The 16941-nt window shown below is 49.8% G+C and overlaps 1 protein-coding gene across 1 annotated transcript in view; it reads left to right on the top strand.

Annotated features, from left to right (window-relative positions):
• Positions 1–16130: 16130 nt before the first annotated feature.
• Positions 16131–16941, top strand: part of LOC140200893 (15-hydroxyprostaglandin dehydrogenase [NAD(+)]-like) — a 44723-nt gene continuing 43912 nt past the window's right edge. The window contains exon 1 of the mRNA XM_072264535.1: positions 16131–16350. Coding sequence (XP_072120636.1) covers positions 16258–16350 — 93 coding nt within the window. The 5' untranslated portion in view covers positions 16131–16257. The remainder of the gene's footprint in view (positions 16351–16941) is intronic.

Genomic DNA, 16941 nt, shown 5'->3' with positions numbered 1-16941 from the left:
ATAATCTTTTATCCCCTTCCTAATTAAGCCCTTTGTCCTCCTCTGCTGAACTCTGAATTTCTCCCAGTCCTCAGGTGAGCCACTTTTTCTGGCTAATTTGTATGCTTCTTCTTTGGAATTGATACTATCCCTAATTTCTCCTGTCAGCCACGGGTGCACTACCTTCCTTAATTTATTCTTTTGCCAAACAGGGATGAACAATTGTTGCAACACATATCAAAGTTGCTGGTGAACGCAGCAGGCCAGGCAGCATCTGTAGGAAGAGGTGCAGTCGACGTTTCAGGCCGAGACCCTTCGTCAGCACTAACTAAAGGAAGAGCAAGTCCTGACGAAGGGTCTCGGCCTGAAACGTCGACTCAAATGCTTGCCAATTGGAGAGGGGGAGAGGGGGGAAGAGAGGGGGGAGGAGAGGGGGGAGGAGAGGGGGGAGGAGAGGGGGGAGGAGAGGGGGGAGGAGAGGGGGGAGGAGAGGGGGGAGGAGAGGGGGGAGGAGAGGGGGAGGAGAGGGGGGAGGGGGAAGAGGGGGAGGGAGAGGGGGAAGAGGGGGAAGAAAGAGGGAGAGGCGGAGGGAAGAGGGAGAGGGGGGAGGAGAGGGGGGGAGGAGAGGGGGGGAGGAGAGGGGGGAGGAGAGGGGGGAGGAGAGGGGGGAGGAGAGGGGGGGGAGGAGAGGGGGAGGAGAGGGGGGGAGGAGAGGGGGGAGGAGAGGGGGGAGGAGAGGAGGGGGGAGGGGGAAGAGGAGAGAAAGAGGGAGAGGCAGGGGGAAGAGGGGAAGAGAGAGGGGGAGGAGGGGGGAGGGGGAGGAGGGGGAGGAGGGGGAGGGGGGGAGGAGGGGGGAGGAGAGGGGGGAGGAGAGGGGGGAGGAGAGGGGGGAGGAGAGGGGGAGGAGAGGGGGAGGAGAGGGGGAGGAGAGGGGAGGAGAGGGGGGAGGAGAGGGGGGAGGAGAGGGGGGAGGAGAGGGGGGAGGAGAGGGGGAGGGTGAGGGTGAGGGGAAGAGGGGGAGGGAGAGGGGGAAGAGGGGAAGAAAGAGGGAGAGGCGGAGGGAAGAGGGAGAGGGAAGAGGGAGAGGGGAAGAGGGAGAGGGAAGAGGGAGAGGGGGGAGGAGAGGGGGGAGGAGAGGGGGGAGGAGAGGGGGGAGGAGAGGGGGGGAGGAGAGGGGGGAGGAGAGGGGGGAGGAGAGGGGGGAGGAGAGGGGGGAGGAGAGGGGGGAGGGAGAGGGGGGAGGAGAGGGGGGAGGAGAGGGGGGAGGAGAGGGGGAGGAGAGGAGGGGGGGAGAGGAGGGGGGAGGGGGAAGAGGAGAAGAAAGAGGGAGAGGCAGGGGGAGGAGGGGGAGGGGGGAGGGGGAGGGGGAGGGGGAGGGGGAGGGGGAGGGGGAGGGGGAGGGGGAGGGGGAGGGGGAGGGGGAGGGGGAGGGGGAGGGGGAGGGGGAGGGGGAAGAGGGGAGGGGGAGGGGGAAGAGGGGGAGGGGGAAGAGGGGAGGGGGAGGGGGAAGAGGGGGAGGGAGAGGGGGAAGAGGGGGAGGGAGAGGGGGAAGAGGGGGAGGGAGAGGGGGAAGAGGGGGAGGGAGAGGGGGAAGAGGGGGAGGGAGAGGGGGAAGAGGGGGAGGGAGAGGGGGAAGAGGGGGAGGGAGAGGGGGAAGAGGGGGAGGGAGAGGGGGAAGAGGGGGAGGGAGAGGGGGAAGAGGGGGAGGGAGAGGGGGAAGAGGGGGAGGGACGAGGGGGAAGAGGGGGAGGGAGAGGGGGAAGAGGGGGAGGGAGAGGGGGAAGAGGGGGGAGGGAGAGGGGGAAGAGGGGGAGGGAGAGGGGGAAGAGGGGGGGAGGGAGGAGGGGGAAGAGGGGGAGAGGGGAGGAGGGGGAGGAGGGGGAGGAGGGGGAGGAGGGGGAGGAGGGGGAGGAGGGGAGGAGGGGGGAGGGGGAGGAGGGGGAGGAGGGGGGGAGGGGGAGGGGGAGGAGGGGGGGGAGGGGGGGGGAGGGGGGGGGAGGGAGGGGGAGGGGGGGGGAGGGGGGGAGGGGGGGGAGGGGGGGAGGGGGAAGAGGGGGGGAGGGGGAAGAGGGGGGGAGGGGGAAGAGGGGGGGAGGGGGAAGAGGGGAGGGGGGAGGGGGGAAGAGGGGGAGGGGGAGGGGGAAGAGGGGGAGGGGGAGGGGGAAGAGGGGGAGGGGGAGGGGGAAGGGGGGGAGGGGGAGGGGGAGGGGGAGGGAGAGGGGGAAGAGGGGGAGGGAGAGGGGGAAGAGGGGGGAGGGAGAGGGGGAAGAGGGGGAGGGAGAGGGGGAAGAGGGAGAGGGGGAAGAGGGGGAGGGAGAGGGGGGAAGAGGGGGAGGGAGAGGGGAAGAGGGGGAGGGAGAGGGGGGGGAAGAGGGGGAGGGAGAGGGGGAAGAGGGGAAGAAAGAGGGAGAGGCGGAGGGAAGAGAGGAGAGGGGGGAGGAGAGGGAGAGGAGAGGAGGGGGCGAGGGGGGAGGGAGGAGGGGGAAGAGGAGAAGAAAGAGGGAGAGGCGGAGGGAAGAGCAGAGAGAGGGGGAAGAGAGGGAGGGGAGGGGAGGGGAGGGGAGGGGGAGGGGGGGAGAGGGGGGGAGAGGGGGGGAGAGGGGGGGAGAGGGGGGGAGAGGGGGGGAGAGGGGGGGAGAGGGGGGGGAGAGGGGGGGAGAGGGGGGGAGGGGGGAGGGGGGAGGGGGGAGGGGGGAGGGGGGGAGGGGGAGGGGGGAAGGGAGAGGGGGAAGGGAGAGGGGGAAGGGAGAGGGGGAAGGAAGGGAGAGGGGGAAGGGAGAAGGGGGGAAGGGAGAAGGGGGAAGAGGGAGGGGGAGGGAGAGGGGGGGGAGAGAAAATGGTTCGGCACAGCCAAGAAGAGCCAAAAGGCCTGTTTCTGTGCTGTAGTTTCTATGGTTCTATGGTTCTATAAAAAGTATAAGGCTAGCAGGAAGGAGCTCAAGAATGAAATTAGGAGAGCCAGAAGGGGCCATGAGAAGGCCCTGGAGAGCAGGATTAAAGAAAACTCCAAGGCATTTTTCAAGTATGTGAAGAGCAAGTGGATAGGATCAATCAAATGTGACAGTGAAAAGTGTGTGTGGAGCAGCAGGAGATAGCAGAGGTACTTAATGAGCACTTTGCTTCAGTATTCACTACGGAAAAGGATCTTGGCGATTGCAGGGATGATTTACAGCAGATTGAAAAGATTGAGCATATAGACATTAAGAAAGAGGATGTGCTGGAGCTTTTGGAAAGCATCGTTGGATAAGCAACTGAGACCAGATGAGATTTACCCCAGGCTACTGTGGGAGGCGAGGGAGGAGATTGCTGAGCCTCTGGCAATGACCTTTGCATCACCAATGGAGATGGGAGAGGTTCTGGAGGATTGGATGTTTGCAGATGTTGTTCCCTTATTCAAGAAAGGGAGTAGAGATAACCCAAAAAATTATAGACCAGTGAGTCTTACTTTAATGGCTGGTAAGTTGATGGAAAAGATCCTGAGAGGCAGGATTTTATGAATATTTGGAGAAGCATGATATGATTAGGAATAGTCAGCACATCTTTGTCACAGGCAAGTCATGCCTTACGAGCCTGATTGAATTTTTTGAGGATGTCAGCAAGGCATTTGATATGGGTACCTCACGCAAGGCTTATTGAGAAAGTAAGGAGACATGGGATCCAAGGGGACATTGCTTTGTGGATCCAGAACTGGCTTGCCCACAGAAGGCAATGAGTAGTTGTAGTTGGGTCATATTCTGCATGGAGATCGGTAACCAGTGATGTGCCTCAGGGATCTGTTCTGGGACCCCTACTCTTCATGATCTTCATAAATGACCTGGATGAGGAAGTGGAGGGCTGGATTAGTAAATTTGCTGATGACATAAAGGTTGTGGGTGTTGTGCATACTGTGGAGGGCTGTCAGAGGTTACAGTGGGACATTGGTAGGATGCAAAACTGGGCTGAGAAGTGGCAGATGGAGTTCAACCCAGATAAGTGTGAGGTGGTTCATTTTGGGTAGGTCCAATATGATGGCAGAATATAGTATTAATGGTAAGACTCTTGGCAGTGTGGAGGATCAGATGGATCTTAGGGTCCAAGTCCATAGGACACTCAAAGCGGCTGCTCAGGTTGACTCTGTGGTTAAGAAGGCATACAGTGCATTGGCCTTCATCAACCATGGGATTGAGTTAAGAGCTGAGAGGTAATGTTTACAGCTATATAGGAATCTGGTCAGACCCCACTTGGAGTACTGTGCTCAATTCTGGTCAACTCACTACAGGAAGGATGTCGAAACTATAGAAAGGGTGCAGAGGAGATTTACAAGGATGGGGAGCATGCCTTATGAGAATAGGTAGAGTGAATTTGGCCTTTTTGAAAATTATATTAGATTAGATTAGATTATGAGGACACTCAATCCTCATTTATTGTCATTTGGAAATGCATGCATTAAAAAATGATACAACATTCCTCCAGAATGATATCACAAGAAAGCACAGGACAAACCAAGACTAAAACTGACAAAACCACATAATTATAAAATATAGTTACAACAGTGCAAAACAATATCATAATTTGATATAGAGCAGACCTTTTTAAAAAAAGGTCTCAAAGTCTCGATAGACTCGTAATCTCACGCAGGCGACAGAAGGGTGGAACTCTCCCTGCCATGAACCTCCAAGTGCCGCCAACCTGCCGATGGAGCCCCATTGGAAGCACCCGACCGCAGCGGACTCTGAGTCCGTCCAAGAACTTCCAGCCTCCAACCAGCCCCTCAGACACAGCCTCGCCAAGCACCATCCTCTGCCAAGCACTTCGACCCCGCCCCGGCCGCCGAGCAACAAGCAAAGCTGAGGACTTGTGGCCTTCTTCTCTGGAGATTCTGGACCACACTCAGTAGCAGCAGCAGCGAAGCAGGCATTTCAGAAGTTTCACCAGATGTTCCTCTGTACTCTCACATCCGTCTCCATCAAATCAGGATTGTGCACGGCACCCTACTTGACAAATAACAGACATCACCACCGGAGTGGTCGCTGTGAGCTGCGTCGTATCGCCATCTTCTCCTCTCGCCATTTTCTTCTTGGAGCGTTGGAGGATGAGAGGTGAACTGACAGAGGTGTATAAGATGATGAGAGGCATTGATTGTGAGGATAGTCAGAGGCTTTTTCACAGGGCTGAACTGGCTTGCATGGGAGAGCATAGTTTTAAGGTGCTTGGAAGTAAGTACAGAGGAGATGTCAGTGGTAAGCTTTTTTACGCGGAAAGTGATGAGTGTGTGGAATGGGTTGCCGGTGACGATGGTGGAGGCAGATACAATGGGGTCTTTTAAGAAACTCCTGGATAGGTACGGTGCTTAGAAAAATAGAGGGCTATGGGTAACCCTAGGTAATTTCTAAAGTAAGTACATGTTCGGCACAGCATTGTGGGCCAAAGGGCCTGTATTTTGCTGTAGGTTTACTATGTTTCTGTGTAAGTTTTTCCACACATGGAGTGGTAGGTGAGGGGAATGGACTGCTGTCAATGGTGGTGACCGATTAAATTGGGTCGTTTAAAAGACTCTTAGATAAGTATATGGAGCTTAGAAAAATAGAGGGCTATGTGGTAGGGAAATTCTCAGCAGGTTCTCGAGTAGGTTACATGGTCAGCACAACACTGGGCCGATGGGCCTGTAATGTGCTGTAGATTTCTGTGCTCAATGCTCTAACACCTCACCTCCTCTCTCCAATCGTCTGACCACAGATACTCGATACTCTGTTCACATCCAGCCACGAATCATTTGAGCATATCAACTCTGCACACTCCTACATCCCCCCTTGCAATCATCAGACCTCAACAACTCCACACTCCTTACCTCCACGTTCCAATCTTCTAATCATTGCCAACTCCACCCCCCCCCCACTTCCACCCTCCCTCCATCTGACCAGAGGAAGTCCTCAACTCCAGCTTCCCATCATCTGACTACAGCAATTCCACCCACTCCTCACCTTACCCATCAATCATCTGACCACTGCAACTCCACACACACCTTTACTGCACCCTTGAATCGTCTGACCGTAGCAAACCCACCCACCCCTCACAACCACCCTACAATCATCAGACCACAGCAACTCCACATGCTCCTCACCTCCATATTCCCATTGTCTAACCACTGTCTCTACATTCCTTAAACTTCCCATCTTCTAATCACAGCAGCTCCACTCATTTCTCACCTCCACCTTCCCATCGTCTGAGCACAAAAAAAAACGCTCTCCACACTTCCCCCCTCCCATTGTCTGGCCACGACAACCCCACCCACTCCTCACCTCACCTTCAAGTCGTATGACCACAGCAAATCCACACACTTCTCACCTCAACCTTCCCACATCTAACCAGAGCAAATCTGCACACTCCTTAACTCCATCCGCAAATCGTCTGACCAATGCAACTCCACCTTCCCATCATCTAACTGCAAGTCTCCAGCCACACCCCACCTCCACATGTCTGTCATCTCACCACAGCATCACCAGCCACTATTACACAGGCATGGCGGTGGACAAACCCAAGTGCAGAACACGGGCACGGGGGCAGATCAGGAGGCATTATTTCTGTAGCAAGCATGGAATCAGTTTCCAGGAGAGTCTTCACCCAAAGTCTTGGGTTTGGAGGGAATCCAGGAGCAATGCTAGACTTAGAACTGATGGTCCTAAGAACCATGAAACAATGTTTCTCACACCGGAGTCAACCAACAAACTGGCAGCTCCCTGGTGTGATCACAGGGTCTTTATCCTGCATTTTCTGATGGAAGGCAGGTATGTGTAGTTAGTGGAACCTGGGAATGATTGGAAATTAAACGAGGGGATTGAGGCCCAATTCCTGAGGTAAATAGCAAGGTGGGGGGATAGCCAGAAGGGACCATGACAGCCACTCCTCAGCTCCACCCACCAATCGTCTGGCCACAGCAAACCCACACAGTACACACCTCCACCTTCCTAGCATCTGTCCACAGCAACTCACCCACTCCTCAACTCTACAATTCAAATATCTGACTACAGAAACTCCACACGCTCCTCACCGTCACCTTCCCATTTTCTAGACAGCACAACTCCACCCATTACTCACCTCCACCTTAAAGTCATCTGACTGCAGAACCTTTTCTCTCTCCTCACCTCTGTAATCCCATTGTCTGACTACAGCATCTCACCTTCAACCTTCCTATCGTCCTTCCACAGCAACTCCACACTCTCCTCACTTCCACCTTAACATTGTCTGACCAAAGCAACTCCACACACTCTTCACCTCCACCCTCCAATTGTCTGTCCACAGAAACTCAACACATTACACACTTCCACCTTCCTATCGTCTGTCCACAGCAACACCCCACATTACTCACATCCATTTTCCCATCATCTGATCAATCTCCTCACCTCAATCTTCCCATTGTCTAACCACAGCATCCCTACCCACTCCTCACCTTCAGCCTCCAATTGTCTGACCACAGCAATTCCTTACCTCCATCCTCCAATCGTCTGAGCACAGCAACTCCACAAACTCCTCACATCCACCCTCCCAACGCCTGATGACAGCAACTCACCCACTCCTCACATCAACCCTCCAAACACCTTACCTCAGCAACTCCACACACTCTTCAACTCTACTTTCCCATCCTCACCTCCACACACCAGTTGCCTGACTACAGCTACTCCACCCTGCAATCGTCTACCCACAGCCACTCACCCACTCTTCACCTCCACCTTCCAATCATCTGACCACAGCAAATCCCCACACCCCTCACCTCTACCTTCCAATCTTCTGAATACAGAATCTCCTCACTTCAACCTTCCTATCATTTAACCACAGCACACTTTCCTCACCTTCACTCTCCAATCGTCCGACTACAGAATCTCTCACCCATTCCTCACTTCCACCTTCCTATTGTCTGGACGGGACAATTCCACACAGTTCTCACCTACACCCACTACTCATGCCCACCTTCAAACTGTGTGACCACAGCAACTCCACTCACTCCTCACCTCCACCTTCCCATCATCTGTTCATGAGACCTCCACCAACCCCACACCTCCACCTTCAAATCGTCTGACCATTGCGACTCCTCAAATCCTCATTTCTGTCATCCTGTCAGCTGACCATTGGAACTCCACACACTTCTCAACTCCACTTTCCCATCATCTGACCGCAGAACTCCAGCCACTTCAAGGCTACACGTCAGTCATCTAACCACAGCATCTCCAGCCACTCCTCAGCTCCACCCACCAATCATCTGACCACAGCAACTCAACACACTCACCTAATCCCTCCAATCATCTGACCTGAGAAGCTCCACACACTCCACACCAAAACCCTCCCATCATCTGGCCATGACAAGTTTTTTGATGGGAGTTGTTGATTGGAGTACTGCGCAGACACTACAGGAGTGTTCTCACATGAATCCAAAAAAAAATTTTCAATGTGAAACCCAGTCTCTATAAAAGAGAGGTACCGCCTAACAGAGCTATCTTCATGGGAGCGGTAGTCGTCGGAGTAGCCTGACTCAGAGTAGGAAGGCTTTGGCAAGAACAGGCAGAGTTGAGGTAAGTTCATTCCTTATTTTGTTCAACTCTAGAGAGAATAGGGGATATGTCTACAGAGTCAGTGTTCTGCTCTGGGTGGCAAATGTGGGATTTCCGGGAGACTCCCATTCTCCTCGATTCCCATAAAAACCATTATGGGAATCATATATAGGCCTTCAAATAGTAGCCAAGATGTGGGTTTGAGATTGTAAAGGGAGCTGGAAAAGGCATGTAATAAGGGTAATGACACAATTGTAATGGGAGACTTCAATATGAAAGGATGTTGGGAAAATCAGATTGGTGTCAGATCGCAAGAGAGGGTATTTGTGGAATGCCTGGCTTTTTCAAGTAACTTCTGCTTCAGCTTACTTGGGGAAAGGCTATTTTAGATTGGATGTTGTTTAGTAACCCAGATCTTATAAGGAAGTTTAATGTAAAGGAACCCTTAGGAGGCAGTAATCATAATATGATTATATGCATACTCGTCAGGTCAAGTCAAGCGACACACATAAAAGTTGCTGGTGAACGCAGCAGGCCAGGCAGCATCTCTAGGAAGAGGTGCAGTCGACGTTTCAGGCTGAGACCCTTCGTCAGGACTAACTGAAGGAAGAGTGAGTAAGGGATTTGAAAGTTGGAGGGGGAGGGGGAGATCCAAAATGATAGGAGAAGACAGGAGGGGGAGCAATGGAGCCAAGAGCTGGACAGGCGATAGGCAAAAGGGATATGAGAGGATCATGGGACAGGAGGTCCGGGAAGAAAGACAAGGGGGAAGGACCCAGAGGATGGGCAAGAGGTATATTCAGAGGGACAGAGGGAGAAAAAGGAGAGTGAGAGAAAGAATGTGTGTATAAAAATAAGTAACAGAAGGGGTATGAGGGGGAGGTGGGGCCTAGCGGAAGTTAGAGAAGTCGATGTTCATGCCATCAGGTTGGAGGCTACCCAGACGGAATATAAGGTGTTGTTCCTCCAACCTGAGTGTGGCTTCATCTTTACAGTAGAGGAGGCCGTGGATAGACATGTCAGAATGGGAATGGGATGTGGAATTAAAATGTGTGGCCACTGGGAGATCCTGCTTTCTCTGGCGGACAGAGCGTAGGTGTTCAGCAAAGCGGTCTCCCAGTTTGCCTCGGGTCTCGCCAATATATAAAAGGCCAAGTCAAGTCACTTTGTCCTCAGTAAGGGCCTTATCTTTGTCCCCCTTTGCCCACACCTCAGCGAGTTCCGCGTTCGCCATGACACTGAACTCTTCTTCCGCCGTCTCTGTTTTCGAGCCCACTTCTTCAGCAAGGACTCTCTCACCCCCACCAATGACCTCTTCTCCTGTCTTCAACCCTCCTCCTCTTCATGGACACCCCGCTCTGGTCTTCTGCCTGCTCTGGATCTCTTTATTGCTAACTGCCGACGGGACATTAACTGTCTTGACTTCACCACACCTTATTCCCATTCCAACTTCACTCCTTCTGAACGCTCTGCTCTCCACTCCCTCTGCACTAGTCCTAACCTTACTATAAAACCCACCGATAAGGGGGGGTGCTATTGTAGTCTGGCGTACTGACCTCTACCTTGCCGAGGCACAGCGACAACTCGCGGATACCTCCTCTTATTTACCCCTCGATCATGACCCCACTAAGGAGTACCAGGCCATTGTCTCCTAAACCATCACCAACTTTATCAGCTCAGGGGATCTCCCATCCACTGCTACTAACCTTATAGTTCCCACACCCCACACTTTCATTTCTACCTCCTGCCCAAGATCCACAAACCTGCCTGTCCAGGTAGACCTATTGTCTCAGCTTGCTCCTGCCCACAGAACTCGTTTCTGCATACCTCGACACTGTTTTATCCCCCCTTGTTCAATCCCTTCCTACCTATGTTCGTGACACTTTTCATGCTCTGAATTTTTTCAATGATTTTAAGTTCCCTGGCCCCCACCGCTTTACTTTCACCATGGATGTCCAGTCCCTATATACCTCCATCCCCCACCAGGAAGGGCTGAAATCTCTCCGCTTCTTTTTGAATTGCAGACCTAACCAGTTCCCCTCTACACCACATAATAATCCACACTATTGTTCCTTTCACCAAAATGCATTATCCATTTCCGAACACTGTATTTCATCTGCCACTTTTTAGCTTATTCTTTGAATCTAAGTCCTGCTGCAATCGCATCGCTTCCTCAGTTCTACCTACCCCTCTACCTATCTTCACATCATCCACAAACTTTGCCACAAACCATCAGTTCCACTATGCAAATAATTTGACAAACAATGTGAAAAGTAGAGGTTCCAATACTGACCCCTGAGGAATACCACTAGTCACTGGCAACCAACCAGAAAAGGCCGCTTTTATTCCCACTCACTGCCTCCTGCCTGTCAGCCATTCGTCTATCCCTGGCAGTATTTTTCCTGTAAAGCCAGAGGATTTTATCTTGTTATGCAGCCTCATGTGAGGCAACTTATCAAATACCTTCTGAAAATCCAAGTAAATGACATCCACTGCCTCTCCTTTGTCCACCCTGCTCGTTACTTCCTTGAAGAATTCTAACAGGTTTGTCAGGCAAGATTTCCCTTTGCAGAAACCATGCTGACTTTGACTTACTTTAACATTAGTCTCCTAATACCCTGAAACCTCATCCTTACTAATAGACTCCAGCACTATCTCAGCCACTGAGGTTAGGCTAACTGGCATATAATTCTCTTTCTTTTGCCTTCCTCCCTTCTTAATGAATGGAGAGACATTTGCAATCTTCCATTCCTCCAGGACCATGCCAGATTCAAGTGATTCTTGAAAGTTCATAACCAATACGTCTGTTATCTCTTCAGCAACCTCTGTCTGGACTCTGCGATATAGTCTAACCGGCCCACGTGACTTAACCACTTTCAGGCCTTTGAGTTTGCCTAGCATTTTTACCTTTGGTATTCACTCCTGTTCCCTGACACTCACAGACCCTGACATACTGCCAGTGTCTTCCACAGTGAAGGCATATGCAAAGTACCTATTAGGTTCATCTGTCATTTCTTTGTCCCCCATTACCACCTCACCAGCATTGTTTTCCAGTGGTTCAATATCAACTCTCACCTCCCTTTTACTCTTAATGTAATTGAAAGAAACTTTTGGTATCTTGCTTTATAGTATTACCTCGTCTGCCCTCATATTTCATTTTTTCTCTTCTTATAGCTTTTATAGTTGCCTTTTGTCAGATTTTAAAAGCTTCCCAATCATCCAACTTTCCTCTCACTTTTGTTGCCTATATGCCCTTTCCTTGGCTTTTATGCAGTGCCCAACTTCCATTGTTAGCCACGGTTGCCTACCCCTCCCATTTGAGAACAACTTCTATGGGACATATCTATCCTGTGCATTGTGAATTATTCACAGAAACTTTAGCCATATCTGCTCTGCTGTCATCCCCCCCAGTATACAGAACTACAGTTCTGTAGTTGTGAATTCCCATGATTCAGGACATTTACAAAGACAGGTATGTACAAAGGGCCAGAAGGATCACTGGGGACCCGAGTCACCCCAACCGCAAACTGTTCCAGCTGCTACCATCAGGAAATGGTACCACAGCATAAAAGCCCGGACCAATAGACTCAGGGACAGGTATGATTTGCGGAGGGCTATTTCATAGAAACATAGAAAATAGGTGCAGGAGTAGGCCATTCAGCCCTTCCAGCCTGCACCGCCATTCAGTATGATCATGGCTGATCATCCAATTCAGAACCCTGTACCTGTCTTCTCTCCATACCCCCTGATCCCTTTAGCCACAAGGGCCATATCTATCTCCCTCTTAAATATAGCCAATGAACTGGCCTCAACTGTTTCCTGTGGCAGAGAATTCCACAGATTCACCACTCTCTGTGTGAAGAAGTTTATCCTCATCTCGGTCCTAAAAGGCTTCCCCTTTATCCTTAAACTGTGACCCCTTGTTCTGGACTTCCCCAACATCAGGAACAATCTTCCTGCATCTAGCCTGTCCAATCCCTTTAGGATTTTATACGTTTCAATAAGATCCCCCCTCAATCTTCTAAATTGAGGTGAAGAGACAATTTGGAATGAGGTTGGAGGCAACATTGGACGCATGGCATCTCTGGCAGGGTCTGCAAGACATTACTTCCTACAAAGCGCAACCCAATAGCATGAATGGCAGAAACAACTAGAGCTGTGAAGATCCCTGCTGCACCTGATGACCCTGTGATCTTTGTCTCAGAGGCGGATGTTAGACTGTCTTTAAAGAGAGTGAACCCTCGCAAGGCAGAAGTCCCGATGGAGTACCTGGTAAGGCTCTGAAAACCTGTGTCAACCAACTAATGGGAGTAATCAAGGACGTTTCAAACCTCTCACTGCTGTGGACAGAAGTTTCCACTTACTTCGAAAAGGCAACTATTATACCAGTGCCTAATGAGAATAATGTGGGCTGCCTTAATGACCATCACCTGGTAGCACTCACATAGACAGTGATGAAATGCTTTGAGAGGTTGGTTATGACTAGACTGAACTCCTGCCTCAGCAAGGACCTGGACCCATTGCAATTTGCCTATCACCACAACAGGTCAACAGCAGATGCAATCTCCATGGCTCTCCACACAGCTTTAGACTACCTGGACAACACAAGCACCTATGTCAGAATGCTGTTCATCGACTATTGCTCAGCATTTAATACCATCATTCCCACAATCCTGATTGAGAAGTTGCAGAACCTGGGCCTCTGTACCTCCACCTGCAATTGGATCCTCGACTTCCTAACCAGAAGACCACAAACTGTGCAGATTGGTGATAACATATCCTCCTCATTGACGATCAACACTGGCGCACCTCAGGGGTGTGTGCTTAGCCCACTGCTCTACTCTCTCTATACACATGACTGTGTGTCTAGGCATAGCTCAAATACCATCTATAAATTTGCTGATGATATAACCATTGTTGATAGAATCTCAGGTGGTGACGAGAGGACGTACAGGAGTGAGATATGCCAACTAGTGGAGTGGTGTCGCAGCAACAACCTGGCACTCAACGTCAGTAAGACGAAAGAACTGATTGTGGACTTCAGGAAGGGTAAGTCGAAAGAACACATACCAATTCTCAGAGAGGGATCAGAAGTGGAGAGAGTGAGCAGTTTCAAGTTCTTGAGTATCAAGATCCCTGAGGATCTAACCTGGTCCCAACATATCGGTGTGGTTATAAAGAAGGCAAGACAGCAGCTATACTTCAATGGAGTTTGCAGAGATTTGGCATGTTAACAAATACACTCAAAAACATCTATAGTGGTACTGTGGAGAGCATTCTGACAGGCTGCATCACTGTCTGGTATGGGATTCTACAGGAGCAGAAGGTTGTAAATCTAGTCAGCTCCATCTTGGGTACTAGCCTACAAAGTTCTCAGGACATCTTCAAGGAGCGGTGTCTCAGAAAGGCAGTGTCCACTATTAAGGACCTCCAGCACCCAGGGCATGCCCTTTTCTCACTGTTACCATCAGGTAGGAGATACAAAAGCCTGAAGGCACACACTCAGCGATTCAGGAACAGCTTCTTCCCCTCTGCCATCCGATTCCTAAATGGACTTCGAAACTTTGGACAATACCTCACTTTTTTAAAAATATACAGTATTTCAGGTTTTTTTGCGTGCTTTTTTAATCTACTCAATATATTTATACTGTAATTGATTTACTTGTTTATTTATTATTATTATTTTTATTTTTTTCTAGATTATGTATTGCATTGAACTGCGGCTACTAAGTTAACAGATTTCACGTCACATGCCGGTGATAATAAACCTGATTCTCATTCTGATTTTGATTCTTCCACCAGGCCATCAGATTGATTAACTCATGCTGATTTGAGTGTATTTCTATGTTACATTGACTGATCTATTTATTATAAATTACTATGATTGCACATTGCACATTTAGACGGAGACGTAATGTAAAGATTTTTACTCCTCATGTAGTATGTAAGAAATGAAGTCAATTCAACTCAATTGACTAGGGCGAGCTCCTCTCTCATGCCATAAATTCCCTTTATTGCATTGTTATACTGATACATGTGACTTGTGCTCCTCCCTCTCAAATTGTAGTCTGAATTCAATCATATTATGATCACCACCTCCTCAGTTTTCTTTTACACTAAGCTCCCTAACAAGATCTGGATTATTACACAACACCCAATCTAAGATAGCCTTTCCCCAAGTAGGCTCAAGCACAAGCTACTCTAAAAAGCCATCTCATAGGCATTCAACAAATTCAACCTGATTTTCCCAATCCCCTTGCATATTGAAGTCCCCCATTACATTTGTGACATTACTGTTATTACATGCCTTTTCCAGCTCCCTTTACAATCTCAACCCCATATTCTTGCTACTACCTGGAGGCCTACATATGATTCCCATAATAGTTTATAACCCTTGCAGTTTCTTACTCCATCCACAAAGATTCGACATACTCTGACCCTATGTCACCTCTTTCAAAAGATATAATTCCATCTCTTACCAATAGTCACATCACTGCCTTTGCCTTCCTGCCTGTCCTTTTGATACAAAATATATCCCTTGATATTAAGCTCCAAACAATGGCCTTCTTTCAGCCACAGCTCAATGATGCCCGCAACGCCATACCAACCAATCTCTTACTGCTCCATGAGTTTGTCTGCCTTATTCTGAATGCTACACACATTTAAATACAGCACCTTCTGTCCTGCATTCCTCACCCTTTTGAATTTTGCCCCTGTGGTGCAATTTGACTCTTTGCTTTATCTGCATTTGTCCCCAGTTATTGGCTTGTGGAGCATATGAGGAGTTGTTGATGGCTCTGGGTCTGCATTCACAAGAATTAGGTGACCTAATTGAAACCTATCAAATGGTGAAAGGCCTTGATAGACTGGATGTGGAGAGGAAGTTTCCTGTGGTGGGAGAGTCTTGGACTAGAGAAAACAGCCTCAGAATAGAGGAGCATCCTTTTAGAATAGAGATGAGGTGGAAATTCTTTAGCAAGAGATGGATAAATCTTTGGAATTCTTTGCCACAGGCAGCTGTGGAGGCCAATTTCTAATGTATATTTAAGGCAGAGGTTGATAGATTCTTGATTAGTCTGCACATGAAAGGTTATGGGGACAGGAGATTGGGGCTGAGAGGAAAAATGTATCCGAAATGGGGGAGCGGACACTATGGGCAAATGGCCGAATTCTGCTCCTATATTTTATGGTCTTATGGCACCTGAAGCCCTCACCACGTACCCTTTTTTTCCAGCTCATTTCCCTCGGTTCCCCACTGCCTCTCCCCACATCCATCATTCCTGTCCCCCTATTCTCCAAAACTATCTTACTTCCTCCTGATTCTTTTCCCCTTTCTCACCCCAGAGTCCTCCTTCTGTTTCCTACAATCCTTTCAGTTAGCCTCTCCTCCCTGCTTCCTCTGTCTGTTCTATTACTTTCACTCCTCATCCAAATTCTTTCTCTGTTTCCTGTCCTACCTTCCTCCCTGCAGCCACATCCAGTAAATCATTGCACAAGCACATCATTGGTAAACACACAGGTCAGAATAACGTTGATGAATAACGCGAGTTGCAGCTTGGCAGGACCTTTGTCACCACTTCATGTGATCTTGTGACAAAGGTCTTACTGGTTTCCTACTTAAAGAGGAAGTGAATACACTCTTATCTTTCTATATCTCTTACTTGGTATTTTGTCATTTTGGCAGTTCCTTCCTGTTTTACTGCTTGTGGGGATCATTTTCAACTCTCAGGCAACAAACCTCGGGTTTATTGTTCAGATGGCACTGAATGAGAAAGTTGCATTGGTGACAGGTGCAGCTCAAGGCATCGGGAAAGCAATTGCTGAGATATTATTGAAGAACAGAGTAAAGGTAAGGTCTTGTTTTCCATAGACCCGCACTGACAGTGGGGAGTGATCTACATGAGGAGGTGACCAGGCATCTATATGCCTGGTCACCTCCTCAATGAGCTCTATCAGGCTTGTTAGACACGATCTGCCCTTCACAAAGCTATGCTGACTGTCCCTGATCAGAACATGATTCTCTAAATGCCCAGATCAGAACATGATTCTCTAAATGCCCAGAGATCCTACCTCTAAGAATCTTTTCCAACTGCTTTCCCACCACAGACGTAAGGCTCACTGGTCTATAATTACCCGGACTATCCTTACTACCTTTTTTGAACAAGGAGACAACATTCACGTCCCTCCAATCCTCCGGTACCATTCCTGTAGACAACGAGGACATAAAGATCCTAGCCAAAGGCTCGGTAATCTCTTCCCTTGCCTCGTGGAGCAGCCTGGGGAATATTCCATCAGGCCCCGGGGACTTATCCATCCTAATGTATTTTAATAACTCCAACACCTCCTCTCCCATAATATCAACATGCTCCACATCAACCTCACTCATATTGTCCTCACTATCATCAAGTTCCCTCTCATCAGTGAATACCGAAGAGAGGTA

Source organism: Mobula birostris, chromosome 7, assembly GCF_030028105.1.
Source record: "Mobula birostris isolate sMobBir1 chromosome 7, sMobBir1.hap1, whole genome shotgun sequence".
NCBI lineage: Eukaryota > Metazoa > Chordata > Chondrichthyes > Myliobatiformes > Myliobatidae > Mobula > Mobula birostris.
The sequence above is the reverse complement of the archived record's forward strand: the minus strand, read 5'-3'. Positions and strand labels throughout refer to the sequence as shown.